Source organism: Pistacia vera, unplaced genomic scaffold (assembly GCF_008641045.1).
Source record: "Pistacia vera cultivar Batoury unplaced genomic scaffold, PisVer_v2 Contig393, whole genome shotgun sequence".
In the NCBI taxonomy this organism is placed as follows: Eukaryota; Viridiplantae; Streptophyta; class Magnoliopsida; order Sapindales; family Anacardiaceae; genus Pistacia; species Pistacia vera.
In genome coordinates this window covers 489983-504508 of record NW_022196216.1, presented here as the reverse complement: position 1 = coordinate 504508, position 14526 = coordinate 489983, and the positions used below count along the sequence as shown (strand labels likewise).

The 14526-nt window shown below is 35.7% G+C and overlaps 1 protein-coding gene across 1 annotated transcript; it reads right to left on the bottom strand.

Moving 5' to 3' along the window:
* Window positions 1-5085: 5085 nt before the first annotated feature.
* Window positions 5086-7023, bottom strand: LOC116141123. The gene is made up of 3 exons (XM_031426660.1): window positions 6877-7023; window positions 6537-6819; window positions 5086-6314 (listed from the first exon to the last, which is right to left on the bottom strand). Exons 1-3 carry the CDS (start codon window positions 7021-7023, stop codon window positions 5086-5088), a joined length of 1659 nt encoding a protein of 552 aa, XP_031282520.1.
* Window positions 7024-14526: the final 7503 nt, after the last annotated feature.

Genomic DNA, 14526 nt, shown 5'->3' with positions numbered 1-14526 from the left:
ATAATAATAATAAAGTAAATAATTAGAAATTAGAAAAAATGTAAAAAATTAAGAAGAACTCTATAAATAGTTTGTTTTTCTCTTACTCTGGTATCAACTAAGTTAACAATAATATTAAAAAAGCTTCCATCATAAAATCCCATCAAGTTCTCTACTATAGTTGTAACCTATAGTAGAGAACTTTTTCTACTTCCCAAAAAATCTTCACGTCACTTCACTCTCTCTTCATAAAAAATCAACTCTACTATTTTAAACTCCTTAAACACTCAAAACAAGCCATATCCCAATATCTTTTGTATTTTCTATACAAATAATTATCAGTATTAGAGTTGTGTTCGGTCATTTATGGGACATAGAAAAATTGTGGATAAAACAAGCTGTTTTACTGTTTTGCTTCCGTTATTTATCGGAGAAAATTATGATTTTTGGTCCATCAAAATAAGGACCTATTTTCGCTCCCCAAATTTGTGGAAAGTAGTTGAAGAATGACTAACTGTCCAAGACACTTCTACTCTCACAGGTGTTGAAAAGAAAATTGGTGGGTGTCGAATCCAACGAATAATAAACTTCTCACTCTCCAAAAATACAAATTATAATAATGATGAGCAAGGTCGTACCCACAAAGATTTGATAGATTTATTTTTATGAAAATTAAAGCAAAGAAAATGGGGGTTTTGAAATTTCGAAGTGAAATAAAAGAAAGCAATTATAATCAACTAAAAATTAAGGAGAAATCAATATCAAGCAAATATCCAACCAAAGGTATAATTTCATAATTGATTCAAAGAATTGATCACAAATACAAGGATAAAATCTTTTATTCTTCACTAAATTGGTTATGGTTATTAACAAGCTCTAACAACCTATCTCTCCTTACTTTCTCGATAACCAAAACAAGCACTTTGATTACTTCCCTTGTTAATAAACAATCCTAAACAAACTCTTAGGATTTAATCTATCGACAACATTAATAATTAGAGAGACTACCAATTCTAGCTAACAAATACACAAGCTCGATTCATTTAGACTAGATTATATATCTTCATAACATAAATCGAAAATCCCTTTACAATCAACTATGTTATTTTACCACTAATATTAGAACATTTAAACAATTACGGATTTAAAGTTCTAAATGGCAATCTATTGACCTGATAATTGAACAACGGGCCCTTTACATCAATCAATCAAGACAATAATTGTTAATAAACATAGAAGATATATAAATAGTGAAAAAATAAAAGAACACTGAAAATTATTTAGATCTCACAAATCTTGAAGAACCAAAACTTCAATTATCCTTCAGTTTGAAGAAAAGTATTTAGCTACTCATAATTAAAAGAATGCCTAAAGAAAATAGAAGAGAGAGAGAGAGAGATATAGATGTCCCCCTTTTTCTTGTGAATAATCTCCCTATTTATAACTCAATCTAATAATAGTTACCCTATCTAGATCAGGAAACTAATTAAAAGCAAATCCCACCTTAATAGGGAGTCTTGGCAAATCCTAGAGATTAAGAATGGGTAAATAAATCTTTCCAGTTGTCATGCATATCTTTTTCTCCAACAAATTCGTAACCCTAGGTCAAAAACCTTGGATCTAGTAAGGCGTGCCCACGCTTTATCTGCTGACTGCTTTTGTGAACATTCTAGGAAAACAGGATGTGCCCACACTTTAAGTAAAATCCGCTTCTGGAATATATCTCTTTTTTAGCTCTGATTTTTTTCTCTTCAAATCTCTTGATTTTGAATTCAATTTGATTTAACTCCTCAATCTACTCCACAAAATACGAAACATAATCAAAATCCAAGATTTAAGCATTTATAACCATTAAAACATGAGGAAATATAACAAATATATAGATATTATGAATTCTTATCAAATTCCCCCACACTTAAACAATGCTTGTCCTCAAACATACAATAGCTCAAATTCGTCATCTTTTCTCATCATCGTTCCTTCTTCTACCTTTACTCATCCTCTATAATCCAAATTATCATGCCTTAAAGATTTAAATCTAAAGACAAATAAGAAACGAGCAATTTCATAGAGTAGATTCTTATAAACCACACCCATGTACAATCACCTCAATGATCTTCTCGAAATCAAAATGCAATAGGATCTAACACCCTTTCATTGGATTCACTCAATACGCTCAAAGTGTTCAGGGGATCAAAGAACTCTCAAGTCAAAACATAGAAGATCTTTACCATAAGCTTGCTAATATATCACATCTTTATCATCAATGTATTGAATTGAATGCAAAAAATCTAAGGGTCTTAAATGGGTTGTAATGGGGCTTAGGTAAGGTGTGGTGAGAAGGAATTTTTAGGTACTTTTATCAAATGAATTATACCACTTTTTCACATAAAGCACAACTCAATAACGTCAAATGTTTTCTTCAATCAATTCACTTCCAAACAATTGAAATTGCACAATTATTTTTTTTTCCTTCCTGGCCCCTAATTAATTTTTTTTTTTTTTTTTTTTTTGAAATACCAAGGCACTTGTAACTTGAATCACTTTATTCCCAGCATCTTTCAATCCTTTCAAAGATAATTTGAAGCTTCATGTGAATAAGCTGGTGCGATCCTTCAATTCAAGGTTCAAAAGAGAGAAATCGACAAAAGAATAGGTTGACATTGCTTATATCATGGTTAACTTCCAACAAAAGGGCTAAGGTTCAAAAGTGGCTTTCTAAGGTAAAAATCAAGGTAGGCTTTTAAGAAAGTTAAATGGCTTCACCTAAATGCCCTTATTAATTCAATGCATCCAATTCAACAATGTAGTCTCCTGACATGCATAACAAAGCAAGATCTAGAAAAATCAACTATGTATGACAATCACTCAATTAGGAAAATGGAGCATAATATAATATGAATGGTCATTGGCTCAAAAGCGCACAAAAAGGGTCATGTGCATTAGATCCCACACATTTTTCATTCAATCAATCATCAAGAGCAATTAATCACTGTGTAGTAAATAAGAATTCAACTAATCATGCTAATCCCTTATTACGCCTCAATTTATCTCAATAATTCACAATAATCTAGATCGTTTAAGACAAGCATCGACAGAATCTAGAATTTAGAAGAGAAGGATCACAAACAAGAACTAAAGTATCACTTAGATTTTAAAATTTTCTTGAAAAATGATGCAAAAATTGATCAAAATGGAGCTAAAAGTGAAGTTCAAAGTAATATCAAATTCATATGTCAAAGACCCTCCCCCACACTTAATCCATACATTGTCCTCAATGTATCAAAAATAGATGCTCAAAAACTATAAAAGAACAAGAGTAAGTAGAAAACTCCCCTAAAAATGTTGAGCATCAACCAAGATATCAGTCACATGCGTGGGGGTGAAGGTGGTGTGAATCCCATGTAGGCAAAGAAAGTTGTCATGTTTCTGTCCAATCTGGCAACTTGGTTCACAAGTCTCGCAAGCTGATCGCCAAATTGTCCTTGGGAAGATACAGCGGACGTGGAAGGCAAGTCAGCAGATTCTTCGAACTCGTCATCATCGTTGGCGTCAAGGAGCTTGCATTGTGATCGTGTCAGAACGGGTCTTGGTGGATAAAAATAGAAGATACCCTCTTTTCTTCCAATTAAACCCATCCCCTCCAAACAATGTAAGTCCAAGGGCAACATCTTACAAGCAACATGAAGATCATTATTCTCAAGATCAATCAATTTTTCATGAACAGCTAAGTGGGTGATTAATGAACCTAAATCAAAGGACGCTTGTTTTTTAGGACACCAACAAATTGTGAAGCTAACCAACACCCAAGATTCACTTTGATTTTGTTTTGCATGCACCATAAAAAATAAAATTCAGCTTTTGACAACACAGCAGCAGAATCTTTCCTACTCGAAAAAGTAAAGGCAAGAAACTTATGAATGTATTTCAAGACAGGATCACAAAGGTAGGTATCTTTGGATTTACTTGGGTCATAGTGATCTGCAGTGGACAGAGTGTTATACAATGTAACTGGTTCAAAGGCATCACTAAAATCGCAAGAACTGTTCAAGTATTCATCAGACTTAGCATATTCTTCAGAGATAAATCCAAAGGCAATGTTGAATTTAGTGATTGAGAGCTTAAATGCTTTTCCCATTAATCTAAACTTGACTACTCATGGGCTGTGAAGTGTGAAATTATCAGGCATGTTGAACTCAAAAGTAGTGTAAAATTCTCTGACTAGTTCAATAAATGTCGGGCAAGTAATGCAAAAGTAAGTTTGCTACCCTATATTGTCAATGAGCTCAAACACAGCAGTGTGGATATTCAAAGCTTCCATTGTAGGGTGATGAATATACTTACAGGGGATTATTGACTGCCTACAGATGTCCTGATACCTTGCCTTATCTTTCTTTTTAGTGAATGTCAAATGCCCTTTCAAATCCGATTCTGAAGGTGGAATAATGTGCTTCCCTTTCCCAATTCTAGCTCTTTTACGCACTGGAGGAGTTCCTTGCTGTGTGTTGTATTGGCTTTGAGCAGTCTTTCTCTTCCCCATGGTGTGAGGAATAGAGATAGAGGTGGATCGATGGAGTGCTGTGTGGTGGGCTTCCAAGGGACCGTTCAGCGCGTGCGGGTTGGGCGAGGTGCAAGCGTTGGACTGGGGCTATGCTCGGCGGTCACGCTAATCTGACGCGGGGCTGGTGATAGGCTCGTGTGGTGGTGCAAGGTGGTGCTATGCTAGGTGAAGGAGGTGGCTGGATAAAAAGAAGAGTTAGGACAATTGAGAAGGAAATAGGAAATAAAAAATAATGACTTTTTTTTTTTTTAACCGAGAGAACAATTGGAATAAGGCGTGGGCATGTTGTATTCAAAGATCTCGTCTGGTTTGTTGCCCAATTCCATGATTCAAGATTTTCCATAAGGCGTGCCCACAGGTTACGAAAATCATCTTCTGCAAAAAAAAAAAAAAATGGAAAGAAAATCAAATGCACTCCGAAAAATGATAAAAAAAACTAAAAATAATCTAAAGAAAATAAAGAAAACAAGGAAAGTCAAACAAAAAGTTGGGTTGCCTCCCAAAAGCGCCATTCTTTAACGTCTTTAGCTAGATGTTGCCACCTCTTAATCGCCATAAGTCGGACATTCCAAAATAATTTGATCAACATTATACACTTGAAAACCTTCATAAAAAGGTTTCAAATGATGACCATTGACCTTAAAAGTTTTACCTGTATCCGAACTTTGTATTTCAACTGCATCGTGAGGAAATACATTAGTAACAATAAAAGGACCTACCCATCTAGAACGTAATTTACCATGAAATAACTTCAGTCCAGAGTGATCAAGTAAAACTTTTTCACCAATAGAAATTTTTTTCGTAGAAATTAGTTGATCATGAAAGGCTTTGGTCTTTTCTTTGTATATTCTCGAGCTTTCATAGGCATCATTGCGGATTTCCTCTAACTCTTGCAATTGTAATTTCCTTTGTAATTGTTCCTGCACCCACGGGTCAGTAACATCCATAACAAAAACAGAAGACACATCATTAGGGAACCTTATGGAGTCATAAATATTGAATTTAATAATTTCACCATCAAATTCCATTGTGAGTATACCATCATGCACATCAATTTTTGTCCTAGATGTTTTTAGAAATGGCCTTCCTAATAACATTAGTGTTGAATTAGAAGAGTCATCTTCTTCCATGTCAAGAACATAAAAATCGGCAGGAAAGACCAACCCATTAACTTGTACTAAGACATCCTCCACGACTCCTTCAGGATATACATTAGATCTATCAGCAAGTTGAATAATCACACCTGTTTCTTTTAATGGACCAATATTCAAAGATGAATAAATAGAGAGAGGCATGACATTTATTGAAGCTCCTAGATCTAGCATTACTTTCTCAATCCTAACATCACCTAGTTTGCAAGGGATAGTAAACATACCTGGGTCCTTGCATTTTGGAGGTAATTTTTTCTGGAGGATGGCTGAAACATTTTCCCCCATACTTATCTTTTCATTACCTTTCAACTTCCTCTTGTTGGTGCACAACTCCTTGAGAAATTTAGCATATCGAGGCACTTGTTTAATTGCATCAAGTAAGGGAATATTTACCTCAACCTTGCGAAAAGTTTCAAGAATTTCCTTCTCTTCCTCTTCTTTCTTGGATTTAGTCAATCTAGTAGAAAAGGGAGGATTTTTCACTAATGCCTTTGGTTGTTCACTATCGAGTCCTCTAGGCTGGTCAGTTTGAGGTTGAGGAGCAACTACTTCTTTTTCAATTTCTTCTCCACATGCTGCCTTACTGGGTTCCTTCAACTCCTTCCCGCTTCTCATCAAGGTAACTGCATTAACATTTTGTTTTGGGTTAACAATAGTTTGTGAGGGCAATTTACCTTGAGATTCCAATCTGCTTATAGAAGATGTCAGTTGACTCATTTGATTCTCCAATTGATGAATGCTTGTTCTTGTCTCCTGTTGAAACTACTGCGTGCTTGTTCTTGTCTCTTGTTGAAATTGCTGCATGTTAGTTGCAAGTGATTTAACAATTTCTTCTAGAGACATACCTGAACTTGTGGAGGTTTGTTGTGGTGGTGGAGCAGGTGGTCTAGGCTGAAAGTGTTGGAATGGTGGTCTTGCTCCATAGCTGAAATTGGGATGATCCCTCCATCCTGGATTATAGGTATTTGAATAAGGATCGTATTTCCTTTGTGGTAGGCTTGGAAATCCTCCAGCTACATTGGCATGCTCATAGGAATCATCTCGAAGTGTAAGGCACATGTTAGTTAGATGACCGATGCTAGCACAAATTCCACAAGCTTTCACTTGTTGCATATTTCCTACAGCTAACTGTTGAACAATAGAAGTTAGATTGAAAATTTGATTTTCAAGGGAAGATATACTTACCTCATTCACCCTTATTGGAGATGTATCCTGCCTAAATCCAAATTGTTGTGAGTTAGCGACCATGATGGAGATCAAATCTCTAGCGTCACAAGGAGTTTTGTTCATTATGGCACCTCCACTCACTGCATCCATCATCTTCCTTTCCATGGGTAGGAGCCCTTCATAGAAATATTGAATGAGGAGTTGTTCAAAAATTCCATGTTGTGGACAGCTTGCATAGAGTTGCTTAAATCTTTCCCAATACTCATGAAGGATCTCTGTATCTTTATGTTTTATTCAACATATCTCCCTTCTAATGCAAGCAGCTCGTGATGCAGGGAAAAATTTATCAAGAAACAATCTCACCATCTCCATCCATGTGGTTATAGAGCCAAGGGGCAAATAAAATAACCAATCCTTTGCTTTTTCAGTCAACCAGAATGGAAAAGCACGTAATTTGATTTGTTCTTCGGTCACTCCTTCCGGTTTCATGCTTGAACACACCACGTGGAATTCCTTCAGATGTTTATGAGGATCTTCATTCTCAAGACCACAAAAAGTTGGGAGCAAATGGATCAATCCAAATTTTAACTCAAAACCTACTTCCAAAGCTGGATATGTAATGCAGAGTGGATACTTCCAAAGCTTGCATTTTAAGGGAAATTCCTACACTATATATGACAAAAAGCATAAATCCCTCATAATTGCAAGAGTCAAAATGCAAGAGAATAGGTGTTTCCCTATCCAATGGAGATATGCAATTGATACAGCTATGAAGGCACAAGTGGACGAATCATGGTTATGGCATAGAAAGTTCAGGCACTTCAACTTCCACGGGCTGAAGATCCTTCAACAAAAGAAAATGATACCAACAATAAAGAAGATGGATGATACATGCAAAGGATGCATGCTTGGTAAACAACACCAACAACCCTTCCCATCTAGAAAAGCCTGGAGAGCCAAGAAGTTGTTGGAGCTAGTCCATATAGACATTTGCGGTCCAATGCGCACTCCATCAAATGATCAAAACAGATACTTTAACATTTGGTCAAGAGATCTTGAACTTTATAGGGGATGATCTTTTGGAAAGAAGGCTTTTGGTGCACACCAAGGGACGATCTTTTCAAAAGTTGTCATTTTGATCTGGTTTTTTGCATGGTGGTGGAGAAAATGCAAGGAACCTAACCAAAAAAAAAGGAAGCAATTGGCACGACCTGTTTTCTTTTAATAATTTTTTAAAATTAAAACTTTGAAAAATCGTAAAAAATCACATACTGTGCATTTTGGGTCAGGGTTTGTTTTGTTATGCTTCTAAAATCCCTATTTGAATTATGGTGTATACATTTGGTTGGGAGATCTTGAACTCTGTGGGGGGCGATCTTTTGGAAAGAAGGTTTTTGGTGCACACCAAATGACGATCTATTCGAAAGTTGTCCTTTTGATCTGGTTTTTTGCATGGTAGTGGAGAAAAATGGAGGGAACCTAACCCAAAAAAAAAAAAAAAAATTTTGGCACAAGCTTTTTTTTTTTAATGATTTTTTTAAGATTAAAACTTTGAAAAATCGTAAAAAATCACATACTATGCATTTTGGCTCAGGGTTTGTTTTGTTGTGCTCCTAAAATCCCCGTTTGAATTATGGTGTATACATTTGGTCGGGAGATCTTGAACTTTGTGGGGGACGATCTTTTCGAAAGTTATCATTTTGATCTAGTTTTTTGCATGGTGGTGAACAAAAATGCAAGGAACCTAACCTGAAGAAAATGAAGCAATTGGCATGAGCCCTTTTTTTTAATGATTTTTTGAAGATTAAAACTTTGGAAAATCCTAAAAAATCACATACTATGCATTTTGGTCGGGATTTATTTTGTTGTGCTCCTAAAATCCTTATTTGAATTATGGTATATACATTTGGTTGGGAGATCTTGAACTCTGTGGGGGACGATCATTTGGAAAGAAGGCTTTTGGTGCACACCAAGAGACGATATTTTCGAAAGTTGTCCCTCTGATCTAGTTTGTTGCATGGTAGTGGAGAAAAATGCAAGAAACCTAACCCAAAAAAAAAATATGGATGCAATTGGCATGAGCCTTTTTTTTTTAATGAGTTTTTGAAGATTAACATTTGAAAAATCGTAAAAAATCACATTCTATGCATTTTGGGTCGAGGTTTGTTCCCCATTTGAACTGTGGTATATACAATTGGTCAGGAGATCTTGAACTTTGTGGGGGACGATCTTTTGGAAAAAAGGTTTTTGGTGCACACCAAGGGACGATTTTTTCGAAAGTTGTCCTTTTAATTTAGTTTTTTGCATGATGGTGGAGAAAAATGCAAGGAACCTAACCCAATAGAAAGGAAGCAATTTCCACGAGCCTTTTTTTTTTTTTAATGATTTTTTGAAGATTAAAACTTTGGAAAATCGTACAAAATCACATACTATGCATTTTGGGTGGTCAGGGTTTGTTTTGCTATTCTCCTAAAATCCTCATTTGAATTGTGGTGTATACATTTGGTTGAGAGATCTTGAACCTTGTGGGGGACGATCTTTTGGAATGAAGGTGTTTGGTGCATACCAAGGGATGATCTTTTCAAAAGTTGTCATTTTTATCTGGTTTTTTGCATGGTGGTAGAGAAAAATGAACGGAACTTAACCCAAAAAAAAAAAAAGGAAGCAACTGGCACGAGCCTTTTTTTTCAATGATTTTTTTGTGATTAAAACTTTGAAAAATCGTAAAAAATCACATACTATGCATTTTGGGTTGGGGTTTGTTTTGTGGTGCTCCTAAAATCGCTATTTGAATTATGGTGTATAAATTTTGGTCAGGAGATCTTGAACTTTGTGGGGGACAATATTTTCGAAAGAAGGTTTTTGATGCGCACCAAGGGATGATTTTTTCAAAAGTTGTCATTTTGATCTGGTTTTTTACATGGTGGTAGAGAAAAATGCAAGGAACCTAACCCAATAGAAAGGAAGCAATTGGCATGAGCCTTTTTTTTTTTTTAATGATTTCTTGAAGATTAAAACTTTGGAAAATCATAAACAAATCACATACTATGCATTTTGGGTCAGGGTTTATTTTGTAGTGCTCCTAAAATACCCATTTGAATTGTAGTGCATACATTTGGTCAGAAGATCTTGAACTTTGTGGTGGACGATCTTTTGGAAAGAAGGTTTTTAGTGCACACCAAGGCATGACATGAAAGACGATCTTTTCGAAAGTTCTCCTTTGATCTGGCTTTTTTCATGGTGGTGGAGAAAAATGCAAGGAACCTAACCCAAGAAAAAGGAAGCAATTGGCACAAGTTTTTTTTTAATGATTTTTTGAAGATTAAAACTTTGGAAAATCATAAAAAATCACGTACTATGCATTTTGGGTCGGGGTTTGTTCTGTTGTGCTCCTAAAATCTCCATTTGAATTATGGTGTATACATTTTGGTTAGGAGATCTTGAACTTTGTGGGGGACGATGTTTGGGAACAAATGGTTTTTTATGCACACCAAGGGCGTGCACACTAAGGGACGATCTTTTCGAAAGTTGTCCTTTTGATCTGGTTTTTCGCATGGTGGTGGAGAAAAATGCAAGAAACGTAACCCCAAAAAAAGAAGCAATTGGCACGAGCCATTTTTTTTAATGATTTTTTTAAGATTAAAACTTTGGAAAATCGTAAAAAATCACATACTATACATTTTGGGTCGAGGTTTATTTTGTTGTGCTCCTAAAATCCTCATTTGAATTCTGGTGTATACATTTGGTTGGGGGATCTTGAACTTTGTGGGGGACAATCTTTTGGAAAGAAGGTTTTTTGTGCACACCAACGGCGTGCACACTGAGGGATGATCTTTTCGAAAGTTATAATTTTAATCTGGTTTTTGGCATGGTGATGAAAAAAAATGCAAGGAACCTAACCTGAAAAAAAGGAAGCAATTGGCACAAGCCCTTTTTTTTTTTTAATGATTTTTTGAAGATTAAAACTTTAAAAAATCCTAAACAGTCACATGCTATGTATTTTGGATCGTGGTTTTTTTTTTTTTTTTCTTTTTGTGCTCCTAAAATCCTCATTTGAATTGTGGTGTATACATTGGGTCGGGAGATCTTGAGCTTTGTGGGGAACGATCTTTTGGAAAGACGGTTTTTGGTGCACACCAAGGGACGATCTTTTCTGAAGTTGTGCTTTTGATCTGGTTTTTTGCATGGTGATGGAGTAAAATGCAAGGAACCTAACCCAAGAAAAAAGAAGCAATTGGCACGACCTTTTTTTTAATGATTTTTTGAAGATTAAAACTTTGGAAAATCATAAAAAAATCACATACTATGCATTTTAGGTTGGGGTTTCTTTTGTTGTGCTCCTAAAATCCCCATTTGAATTGTGGTGTATATATTGGATCAGAAGATCTTGAAATTTGTGGGGGATAATCTTTTGGAAAGAAGGTTTTTGGTGCACAACAAGGGCATGTACACCAAGGGACGATCTTTTCTAAAGTTGTCTTTTTTATCTGGTTTTTTGCTTGGTGGTGGAGAAAAATTTGACATTTCATCAAACAATTTATGTGCACACACAAGCTCTAAATTGGTACACTTCTACTTCTCTTCTAAACCACCAAAATTTGGAACAAAATTCTCAAAGATGAATGCCAAACCTCTCCAGGATTTACACTCCATAAATTTTACTCCAGTTCTTCCATAATTCATCCAAACTCTCATCAAACATCAAGTACACAAACACTACTACTCATGGATAAATTCTAACCATCATTCAACATCCATTCCATCAAGAATTCTTCATTTATAAGCACATACATGCATAAAAGAAATTCACTGCACAATATTACTCCAATCATAACTAGGGTTGGATGGATTTACTTAGCTTAGATGTGAGCAATCCAACACTTCAGTAGCCTTCCTTGACACAACTCCCGTTCTCTTAAATCTTATGAACACAAATCATAAGAATTCAACACTTTAAAAATTAAATCTCATATCTTAGTGCAAGGATCTTACCTAAGGATGCTTGGGATTGAAATTCCACTAAAAATATACTAAGATCTATGAATTTTCATCGAAAAATGATTGAAGAAATTTGAGAGAACTTGGGTGGAAGGTGGCGTGAATGAAGGAGAAGAAATGGCTAGGGTTTCATTCTTTAACTCTTAATATAACAAAATACCCAACCCAAAAAAAAAGAGAAGCAATATGCAAGAGCCATTTTTTTTTTTTTTTTAGTGATTTTTTTAATATTAAAATTTTGAAAAATCGTAAAAAAATCGCATACTATGCATTTTGGCTCAGGGTTTGTTTGGTTGTGCTCCTAAAACCCCCATTTGAATTGTGGTGTATACATTTGGTCGGAAGATCTTGAACTTTGTGGGGAACGGTCTTTTGGAAAGAAGGTGATCCATTTCCGACCAATACAACACAACACATACCACAACTCCAAGCAAAATTCGGCCAACACATATATTAGAGTTCAAATCACTTACTTGCAATTTTCGAACCAAGACAAGTAATAGCACTTCAAGCCTAAAGGATTGCTCCACCAACTTGAATTAATTCACCCCCAAATCCCTTGCCAAGACTTGGATAAAGAATTCACACTCAAGAACACAAATGTTCTTTCAAATGGATAAACCAATTTTCGTATATTTCAAAAGCTAATTGTTACAATGAAATCGTTGCCCTTGTATAGACAAATGCAAGGATAAACAAGTAATTAACAAATACCTTAAAATAAAATAAACTTAACTAATATTACAAGCTATTCATTCAAAAAGAAAGGTCATACCAATTTAATGCAAAAGAGACATGATTCCCTAATTCTAGAATCTATGTCTTTAACCACCTCATTAGTTGAAATAAGATTATTTCATTAGATTAAAACTTGATCAATAATCCTAATTAAGTCTACTAATAAAGGTGTAAGAATTTGGGCCTTGAGAATCATGCAAATGGATCCAATAAGGGTTCATGTGGATCTTCCCCTTTGGAATAAGACTTGGGCCGGATTGGACCTTTTCAACACTTGGACTTCTTTCTTGGTAGGCTTGAGCTTCCCTTCTTGGGCTTGGGCTTGGAATGGTTTGGGCCGAAATGCTTGGACTCTCTCCTTCCTTGGAACTTTCTTGGGCCAAATCTCCTCCATTGCTTTCCACATTCCACAATCCAAGTGTTTTAGAACTTGGAGTTAAATTTTTCAATTCAACCAAATTAGTAAGTCTTTTAGGACTTGCAATTCCTTGTCCACTCATGTTTACAAGTGTTTTAGGACTTGTAAACGTATCATCCTCCCTGGGTTAAGAAGAATTTGCCCTCAAATCCAAATCATCCTCTAAGTATGGGCTTAGATCCCCCACATTGAAGGTGGCCAAGACCCCTCCATATTCACTAAGCAACTCCACCTTATAAGCATTATCATTTACCCTCTCAACAACCTCAAAAAGTCCATCTACCCTAGGAGCTAATTTACTCTTTCTCTTACTTGGAACCTTTCATTTCTCAAGTGAATCCACACTAAATCCTCCGATTGGAAAAGCTTAGGCTTTTGATGCTTATGTGCCTTATTCTTGATTTTTTCATTTGATTTTTCAATTTGAGCTCTCACGGTTTCATGGAGTTTCTTTATTTGCTTCAATTTCTCATTAGCATCCACACTTGGCTCAAAATCAAGGGGTAGGGAAGTAAGATCAAAAGGGATAAGTGGGTTTACTCCATACAACACCTCAAATAGAGTGTGATCCGTAGTAGGACTAGGACACCTATTGTAGGTAAATTCAGCATGTGCCAATCGCAAATCCCAATCCCTTAAATGCTTACTAACCAAACTCTATAGGACATTACCCAACACTTTATTCACCACTTCGGTTTGGCCATCGGTTTGAGGGTGATGTGAGGTACTAAACATCAATTTTGTATCTAATTTACCCCATAAACTTCTGCAAAAATGACTCAAAAATTTTGTATCCCTATCTAAGACAATGGTACTCAGAATGTTGTGAAGTCTCATCACTTCTCTAAAGAATAATTCGGCAATTTTAGAGGCATCATGTGTGGTATGACATGATATGAAATAGGCCATTTTTTAGAACCTATCAACCACTACCATGATAACATCCTTTCCCCTTTGGGACCTTGGCAATGCAACCACAAAATTCATGTTAAGGCCTTCCCAAGGGTGCTCGGCTATGGGTAAGGATAAGTATGGGCTAGCCTTGAATTGGCTCTTAGCTCTTTGACATTATCCATACCTTCTAATGAGAGCTTGAACATCCCCTAACATCCTAGACCAATAGAAATATTCTTTGATGGTTTCCAAAGTCTTAGTAACCCCAAAGTGACCTATCAATCCACCACTATGTGCTTCCGTCATGATCAATTCTCTAAAACTACCCTCAGGGAAATTCTCTAACACTACACTTAGGGACACATAATTTTCTACCCTTGAACAAGTACCCATCATGCATAATATAATCTTCAAAACCAGGTTTCCCACATTTAGTTGTGCATGTTTTCATCTCCAAATCTACCTCATAACACAACTTCATTAATTCAAAGTCTAAAACTCTAGAATCAAGTAAATAAAGTAAGGCATACCTTCTAGACAGTGCATCAACTACAACATTGTATGCTCCTTGCTTGTAATTCAGCACAAATGAGAAAAATTGGATGAACTCAACCCATTCA